The 17,546-nt window shown below is 44.1% G+C and overlaps 2 protein-coding genes across 4 annotated transcripts in view; both read left to right on the top strand.

Annotated features, from left to right (window-relative positions):
* Positions 1-1,184: 1,184 nt before the first annotated feature.
* On the top strand, positions 1,185-6,540 carry LOC115330981 (zinc finger protein 239). 2 transcript variants are annotated; one of them, XM_040222634.3, is made up of 4 exons: positions 1,185-1,581; positions 2,516-2,598; positions 3,913-4,017; positions 5,411-6,540. In XM_040222634.3, exons 1-4 carry the CDS (start codon positions 1,430-1,432, stop codon positions 5,932-5,934), a joined length of 864 nt encoding a protein of 287 aa, XP_040078568.1. In that variant the 5' UTR covers positions 1,185-1,429; the 3' UTR covers positions 5,935-6,540. The 2 variants fall into 2 exon arrangements, with proteins under 2 accessions (XP_040078568.1, XP_040078569.1); XM_040222635.2 differs by having other exon boundaries at positions 1,485-1,570; positions 2,516-2,690.
* A 9,250-nt stretch (positions 6,541-15,790) lies between these two features.
* LOC8038428 overlaps positions 15,791-17,546 on the top strand; it is a 41,895-nt gene continuing 40,139 nt past the window's right edge. For both annotated transcript variants that reach the window (XM_040498507.2, XM_040498506.2), the window contains exon 1: positions 15,791-16,059. In XM_040498507.2, the coding sequence (XP_040354441.1) occupies positions 16,032-16,059 (28 nt within the window). In that variant the 5' untranslated portion in view covers positions 15,791-16,031. The remainder of the gene's footprint in view (positions 16,060-17,546) is intronic.

The raw sequence follows: 17,546 nt of genomic DNA, 5'->3' as shown, positions 1-17,546 counted from the left end.
CAGTGGCACCACGTGCAAACCGTAAGGTGGGTGCTGCCTCGTCAGCATCCATCCCGAAGCAGAGAATGACGCCCTCTGCTCCTCCTGCCACTTTGCCCACTCATGGCCGAGGTCAACCCGCCTGCACCTCTGCTGCCCAGAGGACTCCCGGGGAGCCATCCAAGCAGATAACCTCCAAGGGTCAGCTGTCGATAACAACAGACGGGCAGGTGGATGAGAGTGTACCCAGATCCAACGAGGATGCACCCCTCATGATTGGAGTCCTCCTTTCTGTCTCCAGCGACTCCACTCTGAAGCAGATAGATCCCCATAACAAACATAACACCCCATGGGTAAAGATAGATTTTAAACCATAACAAATGTTAAGTTTAGTTCATCTTTTATAGCATTTGCCTCCCTTTTCTCTAATCGCAAAGAGCTATAGCATCATGCAGCAGAACTGCCGGAGTTTTTTCCCTAATATTGATGACATAAATTTTTTTGTTGAGTTTTGACCTGTTGCTATATGCCTACAGGAGACTCATCTTAAGGACACGCAAACAAATGTTCTACGCCATCATCAGGTTTTTAGAAAGAACCGTGCATGTTCTAGCATCTCGTCTGGTGGAGTACCCGTCGGTGTGCAGGGTCGTATTGCTCGTGCTTTGGTTTCTCTCACAACCTCACTAGAAGTAGCGGCAGGTTGTATTCTTCTTGAGCACATTATTACACTTGTTACAGTTTATTTGCCACCATATATTCCATTTCGTTTACGTGACCTGCATGGACTGGTGGCCCAGCTTCCGCAGCATTTTATAATCTTGGGGGATGTTAATACCCATCACCCCATATGGGGTAGTGCTCGCCGAGACTCCCGTGGTGGACCGTGGTGTCATTGAACACTTTTTATTATCATCCGGCCTTTGCCTTTTAAATGAACGAGAACCTATATTTTAGTGCACCTTCTAACACTTTTACTTCCATCGATTTGTCTCTTTCCTCCCCAACATCCCCGTTTTTCTTTAAACGTTTTAGGTAATCCTTTTATGGAGTAGCCATTTTCCTGTTACCTTAAAACATACTGTAGTGCCTCCTTCACTTCCAATACACATTCCCAGGTGGAAATTAGACAAAGCTGACTGGGCTCTTTTTGCATTGGAAGCAGTGCTTGACCCAACTGAACTTTTGGCTATTACCCCTTAAAATGCAACCCTGTATGTTATTGACCGTATCATAAATGCTGCATCTGTCTTCCTTCCACAAGCATCTGGAAATGTTCCCAAGTGCTGCAAAACTTGGTGGACCAAAGACTGTTCTGTTATGCTTCGATCTCAGAACAGGGGGGCACTTTGTGCCGCTACCCAACGGTCTGGAACAAGATGGAGTTTAAAAAATGTAGTGCAAAGGCTCATTGGACAAGGAAACAAGCCAAGAAATCAATTTTTAGCTCATGGCAGCTGGAATGGGATGTAAAAAAAAAAAACTATGTTATCAAATCCCATCCTGGGATTTGATACAGACTGTCATCCTGAACTTCCCTTTGCCTCCTGAGAAATCACCAATATCTTCTCCGTGGCGAGAATGCAAAGCTGTATGTCCATTGTAAAGAACTTTTGATTATCTTGCATATCAATTGTGACATCGTAGCTTTATCACAATCTGCTTGGATTATGCTTTCTAGAGCTTTCTAGGGAAGGTCTTTCATTTTATACCTTCCTCCTGCTGTTTCGTTTCATTCATGCAGCTGCATTTTAGATTATCATAAAAATTGTCATTTTTTGACGATTATAATTTCTAAAGCTCTAATTACATTGCTGTTCTCAATTGTTCTAAATTAGTCTCACTTGGCGCAATAAGGCCTCAGTTGCTCACTTGGTGCAATATACAGTCGTTTTGCCAAACTTGCATTGATCACTTAACGCAGAGAAGGCATTAAGATACCTGTGCTGTAACTGCATTATTTCTCTGCAAAAGATGTTTTCTTTTTCCTGGTACATGGCTGGCCAATGGCTATTTTTGAAATAATAGACTTGAGCATAGGATTGGGTATTGCAGAACATATCATCTTATCTGCCTATAAGCCAGTGTGCTGTTTACAAACAAGCTGGTATTTGCTCGCACCCAGTGTAAGCATGACGCGTGTGCGGAAACCAGATTTGTGAGAAGGGAAGCGTCTGTGCGTGCTCCGTGCCGACAGCAATGCCACTGTGGCGGCATGACACCATGGCTGCAAGCAGGTGTATATACTTGTAACAGCATTGAAAAATTTCTGCTCCAAAGCTATATCCATTAAGTGCACTCATTGTGATGCCAGCTTTCTGGTTATGCCTTTGGTAAACAGAAATCGAAACTTTGAAGTTTCAATAATTGATGTAGCTTTATAAAAGCTATAGCAAGAAGATGTGTGATGAATAGCATGCAAGTGCTGAAAATGTAATTGTTTATTATTTACATGAATAGTGCACGGTGCATATTAGAACATGTTGCCACATCAGTGTCTGCACATTCAATTTGATATGCCACATGTTCCCAACAGGACTTGCCACAGGCACCACCTGCAAAGAAGAGAAGGGCTAGTGGAAGTCTCCCCAGCAGCTGAAGGACAAACACCAATGCCATGTTGGTCTTTACTCTGCATGCAACAGAGTTGACATCACAAGACACGAAAGGATGCACTTGGGATAAAGAATATATTAAAGTGCACCACATCTGTGAGAGACTTAAAACATGCACCCGCCTTGATGAATCTCGGAAGAATTCATTAGGGAGAGCGCCATACCTGTGCTAGAATTGTCAGAAATCAATCATATGAGCTGATCTATTTTTGCATCGATGAGGTGCCACCTTGAGGGGTACCCATTTTGAAGTACCTGGAGACACCCATTTGTACTGAATTCAAGTTTCTCCATATGTTTTAACTCCTGATGACTTTTGAGGTTATACATTTGTGAGCAGTATTTCTTGGATAGACATTTGCGTAATTAATTTGATATATGTGAGTGTGTGAAAAGTAAGGAAGGGTGTGGTGTTTTGTGCAAAGCTCTCCATATTCTTAATATAAAAAGTTGCCACTTGTTAAAAGCATGTCCAGTGAAGTGGTTCGTGCGACAAATAGGACTAGAAGTGTGTTGCTACGGTATATTATTTTGTATACACAAATCTGTTGCTATGTCCCTTTTTGCAAACGCCGACGTCAAGGTTCCCGCATCGTTCCTGTGCACCGCAGGAAAGTGCGCTACTTTCTAAGGGAGTCTATTGCAGCCCCAGATGTAATTTCAGTGTCATTGGTGGTGCACGCAACAGAACATTGCTTGGGAATGTTGAGTAAATGTTTGTTTCCAAACTCTTTTTGTAAAAAAAAAACTGAGTTTTTTTGCAGATATAGAAATTGTAGTTTTGGATGGTGTTACATATACTGAGTACTTTCCGAGTGAGCTTAAAGATTTCAAAATGCTTAAATATAAGGCAATCGATTTTCTGCCTTTTCTGTGAAATTTGTGTTCCTTTATTGTTTTGTTAATTTATAAATAAATTTTTTTTTTTTTTGCAGCTGTCTAGCTCCAATACTTCCACTGCTGTATATTGCTTGCTAGAAATTGCAGCCAAATGTAAAAAAAAAACTACTATAAAGTGTCAATGAAAAAAGTGCAACATAAGTAAAAAAAATTCAGTATTTGTACCGTGAGAGCTGATTGAAGTATAACCCCACTCTAACCCCAATTACGATTTCCTCAAATCAAGAGGATGAAGTAAACGCCGAACTTGTCATGTTCGTTTTACTTGTGACATTGTTTTTCTGAGCTCTCCTCTTTCGCTACAATATGCTTTTGGTGTCCGTATCAGTCTGCCATGTTTGGGGTATTAAAAAACAGTCAAATGTTCACATCGCACCAGTGACAGTGCCTTTAATTTTTTCTCTTCTCAAACTTGCAGGTCGACTCTGGCAACCATTGCAAGATGCAGGAAATGGCACATTGCTGCTTTGCAGACAGCGTCCTTCCCGTTGGCCAACTCAACTTTTGGGAACATGGATTCTCTGTGCAGTGTTCTTGCTTATATCTTGACCGTATACTTTCCGGTGTCAATTCATGTCAAAAATCGGCGGATGTTTTTCGGTGTTCATTTCTTTCCAAGATACCGGTGCATTTCGGTGAATTGTCTCGTGCAGACACTTAAAATAGCGTTTATCGACGGAAAAATTGCGCATAGAAACAAACAATCGAGAAATAACGGTTAAACTTTTATTTACATCTGATACAAAATGTTCCTCATACTTCATTGTCGCGATTTATACTTCGTTTCAGCTTAAGTTGAGACACGCTTCGACCCCGAAAATTTTAAAAGACTTTAAACCACCCAACTAAGGTCCACAAAGAAGGAGGCCAACCCTCAACAGGGCAATCTACAAAAGGGAACAATGAGGCCAAATTTTTGGGGACATAAACTAAAGGTCAATGAAACCAGCCTTGATAGAAAAAAACACACCTTGATCACTAGAGACCTAAGGAGACCTATGCTAACATCCAAAACCACCGTAAAAAAAAAAAAAAAATTGTGTCTAACGAATGTTTACATACAACTTGCTCTGTAAAAAAAAACAAAAAAACTGCCGCTTGTACAAAAATGTTCAAGAACCACTATTTTTTCGGTTTTAACCGATTTTTTATTTTCGACACTGCAGATGTTTATTGGTGTTTTACGGTTAAAACCGGAAAGTATACAGCCTACTTATATCATTTCCAGCATCATTGAATCAAATGGAGTGTCCCCTATTGCATCAATTGAATCCCAGTTATTTAGACAAGCACAACCATTCAACCTACTCTACTACATTACCATCAACCTATTTGTGCAAACAAAACCAGTCTGATGTGGTTGTCTTGCACCATTTGCTCTTGACTGGTGTTTGAGACTACAAGATGTCAGCAATTGTGATTTTCTAACCACATTTTTCCACTGGAAGGAGTGCGTGCATACTCGAATAATGTGTGATTTTTCGTTGATTTGAGTGACATTGACTCTACAGTGACATTTTGTAGGACATTATTATGACGGACGGACGTCACTACATGATACTGCCACAGTACCATAGCTTTCACTGCAGCCTTCTATTTCATCGGAGCTCCAGAAATTGGGTTTGCTCATTGTTGCTTATGGCAATTAGGATGCGAGATGAGCTGCTTCAATGAAAGATGCATGAATGGGCTATGCTCATATCTTTTTCATTTTCCCAAAGTGCTTTTCCTAATACTTGAATCATTCTTATTTGTCAAGTTTGTTTGATTTGTTCTGAAACAAACAGGCGTCAGTACACTTGTTTGTGTGTGCTAATTTCTGCTGAATGCAGTGCAGATTTGTCAAACTTGTCTTTTGTTGGCATTGAACACTCTTTGTTGTTGAATCTGTCTGGTTTCTCTGGTCTCTCCAACAGTACCGGAGGAAGCAGCCTTCCAGGACGATGGAAACAGCGAGAGCGACTTCTCTTCCCCAAGAAACGAACTAATTGAGTCGCAACCGACGACGCGGCCACGATACGAGGGCATGTACCACTGCGAGTTCTGCCCTTACAGCAGTCCTTACCAAATCAGTGTCACCAGGCACGAAAGGACACACACAGGAAAGAAGCCTTTCCGCTGCTCTGTTTGCGAGAGAGCATTTGCTCAAATGACTCACTTACAGGGGCACATGAGGACTCACACGGGTGAGAAACCATTCAGTTGCGAGGTTTGCCAGAAGGCTTTCACCAGGAGTCATGACCTCAAGATTCACAAAAGAGCACATACTGGCGAAAGACCATACCAATGTGGCAAGTGTGAGAAACAATTTTCGAAAAGAGTTCGCTTGTTATGTCATGAGAGAGCCCACAATGGGGAGCGGCCTTACAAGTGTGAAGCCTGTGGGAAAACGTTTGCCCAGATAAGCAATTTAAGTAGGCATAAAAAAGTGCACAAGTGAGATTTTTGTTTGTTGTTCACCTAAGGTGAGAAACAGGCATATTCACAATTCTAAAAATTAAGAGTTGCGGTTAGGCAACAACCGTAGTTCTGCTATGTAGCATTTTTATTTTGTTTTGAATTGCCTTACTATAGCTGCTTTTACCTTCTTAGTAAATATTTGCTTTAGTTCCTATGGAGCTACGTTCGACGCTTCATTTTGAGTGTATGAGGAAGCTGAGTAGTTTCTCAGCTCAGAGATTTCAAAATGCTCAAGTGTGATGCAGTCAATTTCTAACTTTATCTGTGAAAAGTGAAATTTATCTGTTTATTTCTTGTTTTGTTCACACTGATGTATCAGTTTCGTGCAGTTGTCGAACACTTATTCTTTTACAACTGTATTTCTCCTCTTGCTACAAAGAAAAAAAATGCAAAAGCTGCTATTAAAATATACATGAAAAAGAATTTACTATTTGTACCTTGAGAGCCGATTGAAGTATAACCCCGCCACAACCTTTCTTAAGGGGGCTGTGCAACAATGTCAGTGCCTTGCTTAAATAATTTTGGAGTTGGTGTCTCGACCTTTCTGAAGTAAAGAACAAAAAACCGCTTTTGCCTGCATGTCCTAGGTTTTATTTTAAAAAATGGACAAAGATTAAAGGGCAACTCCGCTTCATTTTTTATATTTAGAAAACTATGTAGCCATCTACAGTATCATAGGAAGACCCCATGTCAAATATTACGATCTAATTCCGTTTATATATTTAATAAACTGGCCAGCAAACCTTCAAGTGAGTCAAGTCGCCAAAAGCTGCCAACTCTAGCGCGCGGTGCAAACGTCAGCGCAGTCAATGCGACGGAGTTTGAGCGGCAAACGTTGAGCCACTATGTCGGAGGCATGACTACATCATTCACACGTTTTGTTTGTTTTTACTTCTCAGGGCGAAATTGAACATGACGTCATGAGTTTCTCCCGGTGTTGGCTGACCGGGCGTTCACGTGATCACCGTAACGCGAATGTGCTAGTTTGCACTGCTCTGCGCGCTTATCGGTCTGTTTCTCAGCTCCCCTTTTCCTCTTTTGTCTTCTCCCCTTCCCCCTCTTCCCCGGGCCATCACCGTCCAGGCAACACCTCCTAGAAGACAAGGCCATAGCACTCTACTCGTGACGTCGCGAGGGAAGGCCATCGGGGGCGCGCGGCGAAGCAAGGGCAACGCGCGTGGATCGATCGTCGTAACGTGCTTTTAGTCACATAAGCGTGTCTTATTAGCTAAATTGAAAGCTGCACATAGCAACGGGTCTTGAAAACATTTCATTACACGGGCAAAATATTACACCGCTAAGTGATCGGTATGAAATGGTACGAGGAAGGCGTATAAGAGAAAACATTGATTCACGCAATTATTGCTGCAGGAATGCATATTTTATACAGAAATACTTCGACAAAATGGCAAGACACGCAGTGATTGGACACAGCAAAACAGGTCACATTGAAAAATCAGGTAGATGTAGTCAACGCGGACACGGCTAGAGGAATGTCACTTACTATCATGTAAGCGATGTTATCGCGTGCAGTGACTGAATTCTTGCATCATACCCCTGCCACATGGCAAAAGTAATGTAATTTCGATCTAATGAAAATATGGGGCCGACAAATCAGCTTGCGACGCTCATAAAATCACTAAAAACAGCGAGCTGATTAAATCCCGTATTATTTAATCAAAATATATTAACTTTTCCATGTGGCAGGGATACTAAACTTACTATTTACAGTCAAGTAATTTAATTCTCCCTATGGGCTCGAGGTGCCTAAGAACAAAATATAACCTATTTTGTATACAATAATACTTCTACCTGAAAGGGATACTTCAACGAAATTTGAAATATTCCCGTCTTGTTCAAAACGTTGAATATGATCCACAATATCTGTAAATGACAATCGCACGTTTGTATTTTGATCCTGGTGGCTGTATTTTTCGTTATAAACGGCCCACTCTGGCAAGCGCTCGGAGAAGGCCCAGCTTAGAGCACGTGACATCCAACACAATCGTGACGTAGGTTGTCTCTTAAGACGAGCAAAGCTACGGCGAGGCTGACGTAAAGAGGATGGCCTAGTCGTTCCAGCCACCGAAGCGGCTGCTTTTGTACGAATTTTGAGAGATGGGTTAATCTACTATAATCTTCTAGGGGGACAATAGCAACTTCTGCGACACACAACAGGGATTCTCGGGAAGAGGGGAGTTCCTCCTTCCCCCCTTCTCTCGTCGTGGCCGAAGACGAGACAACCTCCGTCACTAGCTGTCAAGGTTCCTAGACGGGCATTACAAGCGAGGCGTTAGCGACATCCACCAGGTGCTCTTTGCTAATCGTTTAATTCGTTTTAAAATTCCTTTTCGAGACTTTTTTAACAAGATATTGGTATGTTCCATGTGATACTGCTCTTTTGAACACATATAGGCCAAAAAAATGAGCGCCGAAATTTCGTTGTAGTATCCCTTTAATACAGTTAAGACTCTAGTATAAATGCGGTAAAGGCGACAAAATAACATTAGTATAAACAAACACATAAGCACAAACAACACACTTTCAATAATCACACAAACTTGTTATTTACCTTCCAGTAAAAACGAATATTACCACGCATAATTATAAATGTCGACGCAATAGCAAACGGATAATGACGAAAAACAAAACTTTATTCTATCACGATATTTAAAAAAAAAAAAATTGACTGCAGCACTTTACTTGCGTCTTACATGACCAAGAAAACTCGTAAATCAGTTGTTCCTCACCTGTCGATCGTATCCATACGTCCCACGCGATCCATCACGAAAAAATTTTAACACAAACTTCAAGAAGTCTCTCTGTCGAGAGAGGTCATCGGCCAGTCGGGCCAGTGTCATCGTTGACTAGTTGCCACTCGCGTCAGTCAAACCATAGCATGACTTGTTTCGCGAATCCACGCAAATGCCGTAGTATCAAGCAAACACACACACACACAAAAAAATAAAAAAAAAAAAATTACCCAAGACTGCAGTGACGACAAAAAAAAAAAAAAAAAAAAACGATGGGTAGGACAAAACCACACACACACGCGCGCGAGAGCAGCACCAGCATTGTGGGACGAGAGGCTTAACATTGTCGACCCATCTCTTCCTTGTGTGCGCTCCCTCCCAGCGGCGATGAATGGATTTTTTTTTCGGTTTCTTTCCCTTCTGAAATGACTCAGCGTACCTTTGCATGCAGTCAGCAGCTCGCATGCAACGTAAATTTACCAGAATCGAAGCCCTTGCGACGGAAGATGTCGCATCGGAAATTCGGAGCCGGTTCGTTCGAAAAGTCTGGGGAGCTGCGGGACTGCGCTTAGTCCCGCGGTTACGGGGATAATCAAAAATACAAATTTGGTACTTTCAACCTTGGTACCACATTATATATTACGTTTATATTAAATATATAATAAATTGTACAAGACTGACGCTTTTAAAATGTGTATTAATGTCGGATAAACGCGCACAAACATTTATGCGCCGATACGCGTCGACAGCGGCATTTTCTCACGTAGTTGCGCCATGGCCTTCCTTCCTCCGCCATGGACCTTTTCCATATACCGACGGCACCAGGCGGTGGCTGCGCGAACTAAAAAATCGAGGAAGTGACCTGCGCTACCAATCAATAATGGGAGCTACGTTACCAGTTGCTTCGCTCTCTGAGCAGCGTCGCGTGGCCAGTGCAACGAGGTAGGCCTAGAGCGACTTTAAAGAAGGAAATCCGTAGCGTCCACCCAAACGTCGTGTTTTTCTTTCCGTCCACTTTCTTTTTTTGTGTAACACAATTATATATATGCTGCAATGACGTGTTCTACTCGTCGATTTACAGCCTCATTCCGAATTTCCTCGATTTTTTCGTGCCGACTTCCACCGCTTGGCATCGGGCGCTCGCGCGTGCGCAGAACGCTTCTCGGAAAAGGTCCATTGTGACGTGCCCACTCGGAGCGCTATGGCCTTCTCTTCCAGGAGGTGTTGGTCTTGGCCATGCGAAGCGACCTGCCTGCGTCGCGTCTCCTGTCCCTCGTTCCCTCCCGAACGTCACAAGACCACGTGGTTCGACGTGACGTGGCCATGACTCTGACGACCCGAGACCAATGTTGCCTGACGCAACCAAAGTTTCTGTTTCGGTAACAGCTGATACTGCCCTGCGAAGCAGTGTGAACGCAGGAAAGGGGGTGGGTCAATACGCACCCCAGTGATGCACGCGTGACGAAATGTCCATACAGTGCGTAACGAGTCAATGAAACGATTGCATCGATGAAACGTGTGTTTATGAAATGTGTGTCCATGAAAAGTTGTTCACAAAACGAGTTTCGACGAAACAATAAAGACCCGGCCGGGGAGCGCGAGAACCGTCTAAAGGGCGAGGTTGATTGCTGCAAGTTCTCCTTTGGTTGAGGCGCCTTCAGGGAGTTGCTTGGTAGCACTGATTTGTAGGGCAGGAATGGCTACAGCTGCCGTCTTCATGGTGACGGGGTTGTCTAGCGATGCGGTGTCCGTGTAGGCAGCCATGATGCTGTTCGGATCCCATGCTTCTGCCATCTTGATGTGCGCCTTGGCTTTACGAGTTAGCTGCTTGGTATCCCCCTTGTGTGCACTAGGCTTGTTTTCGGTGATTTCCGCGAAGTCTTCCCATGGCGGAAATTGCTCGGGTAATTCTGGGAGGTTCTCCGATGGCCTGTGGAGGAGTTTCATAATCCCTCTGCTTTGGCCGGCGAGCTTCAGGTGCTCGCTGTGAGCAACCGTGCAGGCCGTCACCACGTCGTGGAGTTGGTTGATACCGGCTTGTTCCCGCAGTTTGCCAAGGGGGATAAACTTGGGAAGGCCGGTGATTATACGCATTGCTTGATTGGTCAAAGTTTCCAGTTTCTGCCACTGTCCCTTGTTGAGCCAGTAGTGGCGGGCTTCGCAGACTATGCACGAGACTATGAGGGCTTTGACCATCCGTTTGGCTATGCTTCCAGTCGCCCCTCCTCTTGGGCTACATACACGCCTGATGGCGTTCAGTGCGGAGTTGCAGTACTTGAGTGTCTTGTAACCAGATGTCTCCCTTGCCCATTTCTTTAATTGTAATCTTTAACATCCTGACTGAAGGGGAGGGTTGGATTCTTTTACCCGCAAGGACGGTGCAGATGGCCTCGTAGCTTTTGCGCCATAAACCTTCAAAATCTCGCTCATGAGGACAAGATAACATCGTTTTTCGATCTTGGCATTTCTGTGTCTTCTTGGTGCCACCACGATGTAGTGGGTCTTTTCCGAAGATGCTTAAGCAGTCCAACCCTGGCTAGGAGAGCTTTGTTTGTGTCGACGCCTGCTTGAATCATGCCTTGCTGCTTTGTAATGTCTTCTGCTTTTGTCCGCATTAAAGGGGTCCTGCAATCGTATTTAAGCGTCTACCTTTTTTGCGGTTTCAATATCTCTTGGTGTTCGGGCAAGTCAGCAGGCACGGAGAGAGTAGCTAAATATCCATGCATCATGTTTTAACCGGACGACGCGGAAACCTTCTGCGCCTATGGGGCGACCTGCGGTTCCAAAAGCGCGCAAAATGTGTCGTATTTGGTCCTGGGCTTACCACTAGTCCGAGCCACTAAAAGCTTCTTTTTACCCGAAATACAAAATATAAGTCGCACGAATTGTTTCCATTATTTATGAAAGTATTTTTTGTCCAGTGTTTTAGAAGAGAAAAGAAACTAATGGTTTAGAAACTACGGAAACAAGAAATGACCTGTCAACATACCCGCCACCAAACCGTGGAAAAGGTGGCACATACTTGAAAGGTGTAGTGGGATCAAGCACCAACGAGCGGCGAGTGTAGAAAGGTCCTGGATATATGCGGCGGCACTGCAGTCGTATGGACTAAAGGATCTGAGTGTTTTCAAGGCCTTCAGCGAGCAGCTTCGGTGCGCGGTTTGGCCTTTTTGGCGGTATGGCAGCGCGAAGTGGCTCCCGTTCTGAACTGATCTTTACCCCGTGTTTGCTGCCGTTTGTGGCCAATGAAGTGTTATGCCGGATTAGTGTTTAGTCGCACAGCAGATGCAATGTGAGCCGCCCTGGCTGCCCGCTTCATACAGCCTAGCCAGAACATGCTTTAGTGGCGCCATCTTGAGCCGTCGACACAAAGTGCGGCAGCTGCGAATGCTCGCTGAGCTCACTACCCCTCCTCTAGTTCACGGCCACTCAAACAACCAAGGACGTCATGAAGGAGGTTATTTTTTGCTTGTTTTTGTAATTTTAATTTGCCTATAACTTTTAAAATAAAGCGAATAAAGTTTCATTAAGTTACTACGTTCAGTGCGCAAAGGTTTGGTGCTAATTAGAAACTAGTAAAAAAGTCCTGGTAGAGCCCCTTTGAAGGGGCACTGACGCATCAAAATCATATTTAATTTTATTATCCGAAACGATTGATTGAAAGTATTAAACATGGCACACCTTGACAAATGCCTACTGTATTATAGCTCACAAAGAAGCTTGTATTATACATAAATCATAAAATCCTTCACGACTTGTCACAGTGAACGGTCTTGTATAGTCCGCACCTGTAGATAGTTCGTATCAGGTGAATTCTCAACTTTTGTACAGAGAAAAGCTCACCGGAGAAAAGCTCACCGGAGATAAGCTCACCGCAAAACCGGCGAATGCGGAGAAAAGCTCACCGGCCATTGAGCGTATGCGGAAAAAAGCTCACCGATATTTTTTCTTCTTTTTATATGGAGGCTGTTGGATCATGCTTAACATATATCAATTTATTATCATTAAAATTTGTCATCTTTGTAAAAAAGAAAATGTCCTTTTTTGTAATATTTGTTAACTTATTGGGTATAGTGCACCCAAATTAATAATTGCAGGCGAGTGTTTTCTGTGGCTTACTCTCTAGGAAACGAAAGCCTAATTTAAAGTCTTTATGACCTTGAAGAACAGGAAAAAGTTAAAAAAAACTTGATGTCTGCCTAAAACATTAAAATCAAAGCTGTAAATGCCAAAAATCCCAAAGTGCATGCGCAACAACGTGGTGCCTAAAATTCTCTTTGAAGCTTTTGTTAACCTTTGAAAACAGGATAAAACAGTCAGTAGGATATCAAGGCTTCTTTCTTCCACAGACATGCATGTTTTCTAGCCGTTCGTGCTGGTGTTTCCACACGTTCCCTTTGTGTGATAGTGCCCTTCTACGGTGAGCCACCCATGACCTTCGGAGCTGCACACTGGTACCGTTGTTACTCGTGACCTATACAAGAAGTAGTCTTCTGTAAGGGAGCGAATAGGGCGAGTTGGTGAACGTCATACATGATGAAAACCACTCAAACCACGACGACGGAGTGAAGACAACAAACACGACACGACGAAGCTGTTCTCGCAGCTAAAGTTTTGTTAGTGAAATTAACAGAAAGAAAACAGCGTAGCCGACACTGATTACATCAACAAACAGCTACTTATCTATTAGGCACTACACAATATTTTGAGCTGAAATGGTTCACAAACCGCTATTCATATTAGCTCGCAATGTTCATAAAATTCTTAATGCAGAATTTCGCAAAATTCATAATGTTCGCTATTCATATTAGCTCGCAGAGCTAGCGACGGCGCACTGTCAGCTGTCAATAAATTGTTGCCTTTTTACCGGGGTACGATGTTCTGGTTTTATACTTTTGGCTTCATTAATTTACAAAATGGGTGATTACTAATTTCTGAGGAATCTGTAAAGATGCCCAATGAACTTCACGAATATTACAAAAAATGACATATTTTTAATGAAGTGACGAATGCGAATTGTGTTAAATTGTCACGTTTGACGCAGAATCAAGCTAAGCTAAAAAAATATCGGTGAGCTTTTCTCCGCAACCGCTCAAAGGCCGGTGAGCTTTTCTCCGCATCTGCCGGTTTTGCGGTGAGCTTTTCTCCGGTGAGCTTACCTCCGGTGAGCTTCTCTCCGGTGAGCTTTTCTCCGCCGCCCTTCTCAAACTGCTCGAGTAGACTTGAGTTACGTCCATGTTACGTCGAAGGCCATATCACATCACGTGACAACACATCTAAAGCCAAGTAATCAACGCGAGCAACGCTGGGTGTGTCGGTGCGGGAAGGTTTTCTTGTTTTTTGAACACCAAGATGACCAAGATACAAAACATTTAAGGGCCCGTTCACACTCTTGTGACCTCTTAGAACAGGTTCCTTGAAACTTCTTACAATCAGAGCTGAGCCGTATATGGGGAGAGTTTGGCCAGTCTATGATCTTGCTGCCGTAACTATCTCCTCCCGAGTAAGCCAATCAGCATGAGGCGCAGAGCGAGAGGCATGAGCGCATGCACGTGAACTCCCGGCTGCTCCCAGCTGAGTGGGAAGGGCCGCCATTTTCATTCGTCTCCGGCGGAATGCGTGGGATCGGCACCTAAATCTCGATGATTGGCTTTTATATCGCTGGCTCTGGCAAGAAAATGACATGCTGTTATTCCTCGGTGGGTTAAAAAGCTAATGAATTAAGATTTTTCGGCGTATGGCCACAAACTTTTATTCAGGCGAAAAAGAAGTCAGCCCGTAGCAGACGACGCGTAGCCTGGGCAGTGCTCTTCTCTGACCAGTCTCTGACAGCGTTGCGAAAAAATGGCGATCGTCTCTTCTCTGCTCCCTTCTTTCTCTCGCTCCTTCGACGCTCTCCTCCCTTTCATTTACTTTTCTCCTCTCCGGCGCCTTCGTCGCCACACTCACTGGCCAAACCTTCCCAATATACGACTCTGAACCAGAGAACAAACTGGCGCCATCTATTGGGTAGCAGTGTAAACTTGGCGGTCCGGCGTATTTTTATTTCTCTCGCGCATTATCCTTTCTTTCTTGGCTCGAAAAACATTTGTCAACGGTATAAACGAGCCTTTCTTATAGGTATTACGCACACTTGACCTCGGAAATCCCGCAAAACCTTCGCTTTTGTGTGTTCCCTCGTCCTAAGAAATTTTAAGAAGTTTTAAGAGATCTCGTCTCTTTCGGTCGTACTCGGTTGCAAAAGGCTTAGCCTTCTTCCCTATCAGATAATCTGGGAAATGTCTAGAACACACCACAGTGGAATCGGAGATATCTGGGGTTCGTGGGAAAGTGGAAGAGCGACATACCGTCCGATTGACAGGCGCCACACTTTAAGACGCAGCACCTCCTCATTGCACTTTTGCAGGCGCTACGATGCCCTCGGTGGAAGTACGACTGTCGAAAACTCAAGAAAAACACACAGTGCACAAGCTGCTCGTTGTTAATTATCAAGTGAACGCGCTACAACGCGCGTTCATATGACGCCGATCTACCCCAAGTGTGCGTGAAAGACGGGAGCATGTTCGTGGTTCTGAAACCCACTGCTGGAGCACGTCCTATCTCGTTGTTTTGCGGCAGCGACGTTCGACTTCACATTTAAGTAAGAACCGCAAAACGTTCGACCATATCCCCGGGAATTCACGACAACCACGGCAATCAAAATCACGCGGGCTATGGTTCAAAATCCTGGATTGGATTGTCTAGTTTTGTTTCTTATAAAGTCTAAATGCTCAGTCAATAATTTAATAGCTAGAAAAAAAATAGCTGACAGAAAGTGAATGTTAATTGCTACATAGAGCAGAAATTATGGCTGTAGCAGCTGTAGTGCGTTCCCAGGCTGCTCAAGACTTTAATACGTATACGTCGGAGCGTCGGAGGCCGTGGGTTATATCACGTGACAAAACAAACAAAGCGGTTGGAGCAGTTAGAGCCCCTCCTCTATGCCCCTCCTCCACAACCTACAAAGTCAAAAAAAAAAAAAAAAAAAAGTTTGTGAGTTTTGAAAGCTACTGTGACCGTGATTATGATAGTTGACCCCACGAACTAACACGGAATTCCTCCAGAAGCTGATCGTCACACCTACCTCCATGAACGGGTGCGATATCTTCGCGTAGGGGCCCCTCTCACGCATGTTGATTTCGTCTCTGCATGGAAACATATCAAGCAACAAGGTCAAAATTCGTGTCTCGGCTGTCTCAGCTCCAGCTTTCTCCAGTGCTCGGCGTATGAGGGAATGAGGCAAGAAACCAAAGCAGCTGAGACGGGTGATTGACAACCACGGATCATGGCGGCTGCAACGCAGGACGGCAGCCGTGAGTGCTTCGTTTATCGCAGCGTCTCGGTCACTCGATCCTCATACCATGACCTCTTCCAAATAGGCGCGAATAGCAGATAGCGACGGATTCGGGTTCAGGTTTTGCGAACTAGTAGCGCTGATGTAAACAGTGTGCTGCGTGTACGCGTAAAGTTGCAGTTGTGAAGTGGTTTCTGATTATTCCGCCCCTTGCTGGGGTTTAGATTCAGATGTTGGTTTGGCTGACACGCTGTTTTTGCCAGTGGGTACCGTTTTAACTTGCCGCCAGTGTGTCCAGTCTGATGCTACAAATGCGAGATGTGACCTTGAAACTGGGGGAGGGTGAGATTCGCCAGTTTATAAAGGGTCGGGGGCAAGAAAGTTTTGGGTCTGTCTGTCTGTCTGTGTGGGTGTGTGCGAGTGGGTGGGTGGGGGGGGGGGGGGCGGTTAACTGTCGGCACACTTCACCGTATATATATATATATATATATATATATATATATATATATATATATATATATATATATAAAAATAAACTGAGTGTCTAGAGTTCTGTCCAGACGAAACAGTAGCAGGTGCGGTACAGAGCCGTATATGTAGAGAGTTTGACCATTCGTTGGGAAGTATAGGAGACAAATGAGGAGGTGCCATTGGCCGAAAGCGGGCTGGGCGTGTTCCAGGGCGTCTTCAGAAATTTTAATATGACCAACCAGAAGCCGGAAATAATACCCTGGTGGTGGTCGCGAGAAACAAACCTGATAACTGCATCAGAGTAACTCTCAATGGCTGAAAATATGGTACACGTGATGTTTCAATCATGTTAATTCAAAATGATGGCGGAACCGTGCGACTAGTGGAACGATCGACATGATCCATACGCCAAGCGCCCAGGGCCGGGAATCTGCCGTCCGATTGGTCACACTCTGTCCGCGCAAAACAGAGTTGCGCAGCGCGTTCGTTTCTTACATCTTTTTGCATGATCATGATCAAAACGACACGTGCACCCTATTTTCAACCACGAAGAGTTAATACACTTCACTCTTACGCGCTTATTAAAACCATATACGAACATAGACTTTTGATCAGAACTGTTTGCCGCTACCACCACTAGGGGATTCTTTTCGGCTTCTGGTTGGTCAAGAGAGCATGCCAAGCCCTCTTTCCGACTCGGCCGCACGCCCTGACTCTGCCGCGCCTCCCATTGACCAAACTCTCTACATATACGGCTCTGGTGCAGTAGAGTTCCGTCCAGACGGAACGATAGCAGGCCCAGCAGAGTTTAGTCCAGTTCAGTTCAGTGCGAACCTAATTACAAAATTATGCGCTGCAATCAAGGAGAAACGTTGTGGGAAGTTGAGAAAGAGGGTGCTCCTTCATTACGACAATGCACCCAGCCTGAGGTCTTGCATTGGAATGGTTGTCATTCCAGTAACAACAAACTAAAAAACGAAAAAAACATCTGCATGGGAGGAGATTTTTAATGTTTATACAAGGTAAAAGAGGCCG

The sequence above is a fragment of the Ixodes scapularis genome, unplaced genomic scaffold (genome assembly GCF_016920785.2).
Source record: "Ixodes scapularis isolate PalLabHiFi unplaced genomic scaffold, ASM1692078v2 PGA_scaffold4__175_contigs__length_147842914, whole genome shotgun sequence".
Taxonomy (NCBI): domain Eukaryota; kingdom Metazoa; phylum Arthropoda; class Arachnida; order Ixodida; family Ixodidae; genus Ixodes; species Ixodes scapularis.
Note: the sequence above shows the minus strand (reverse complement) of the source record. Positions and strands in the feature narration are given on the sequence as shown.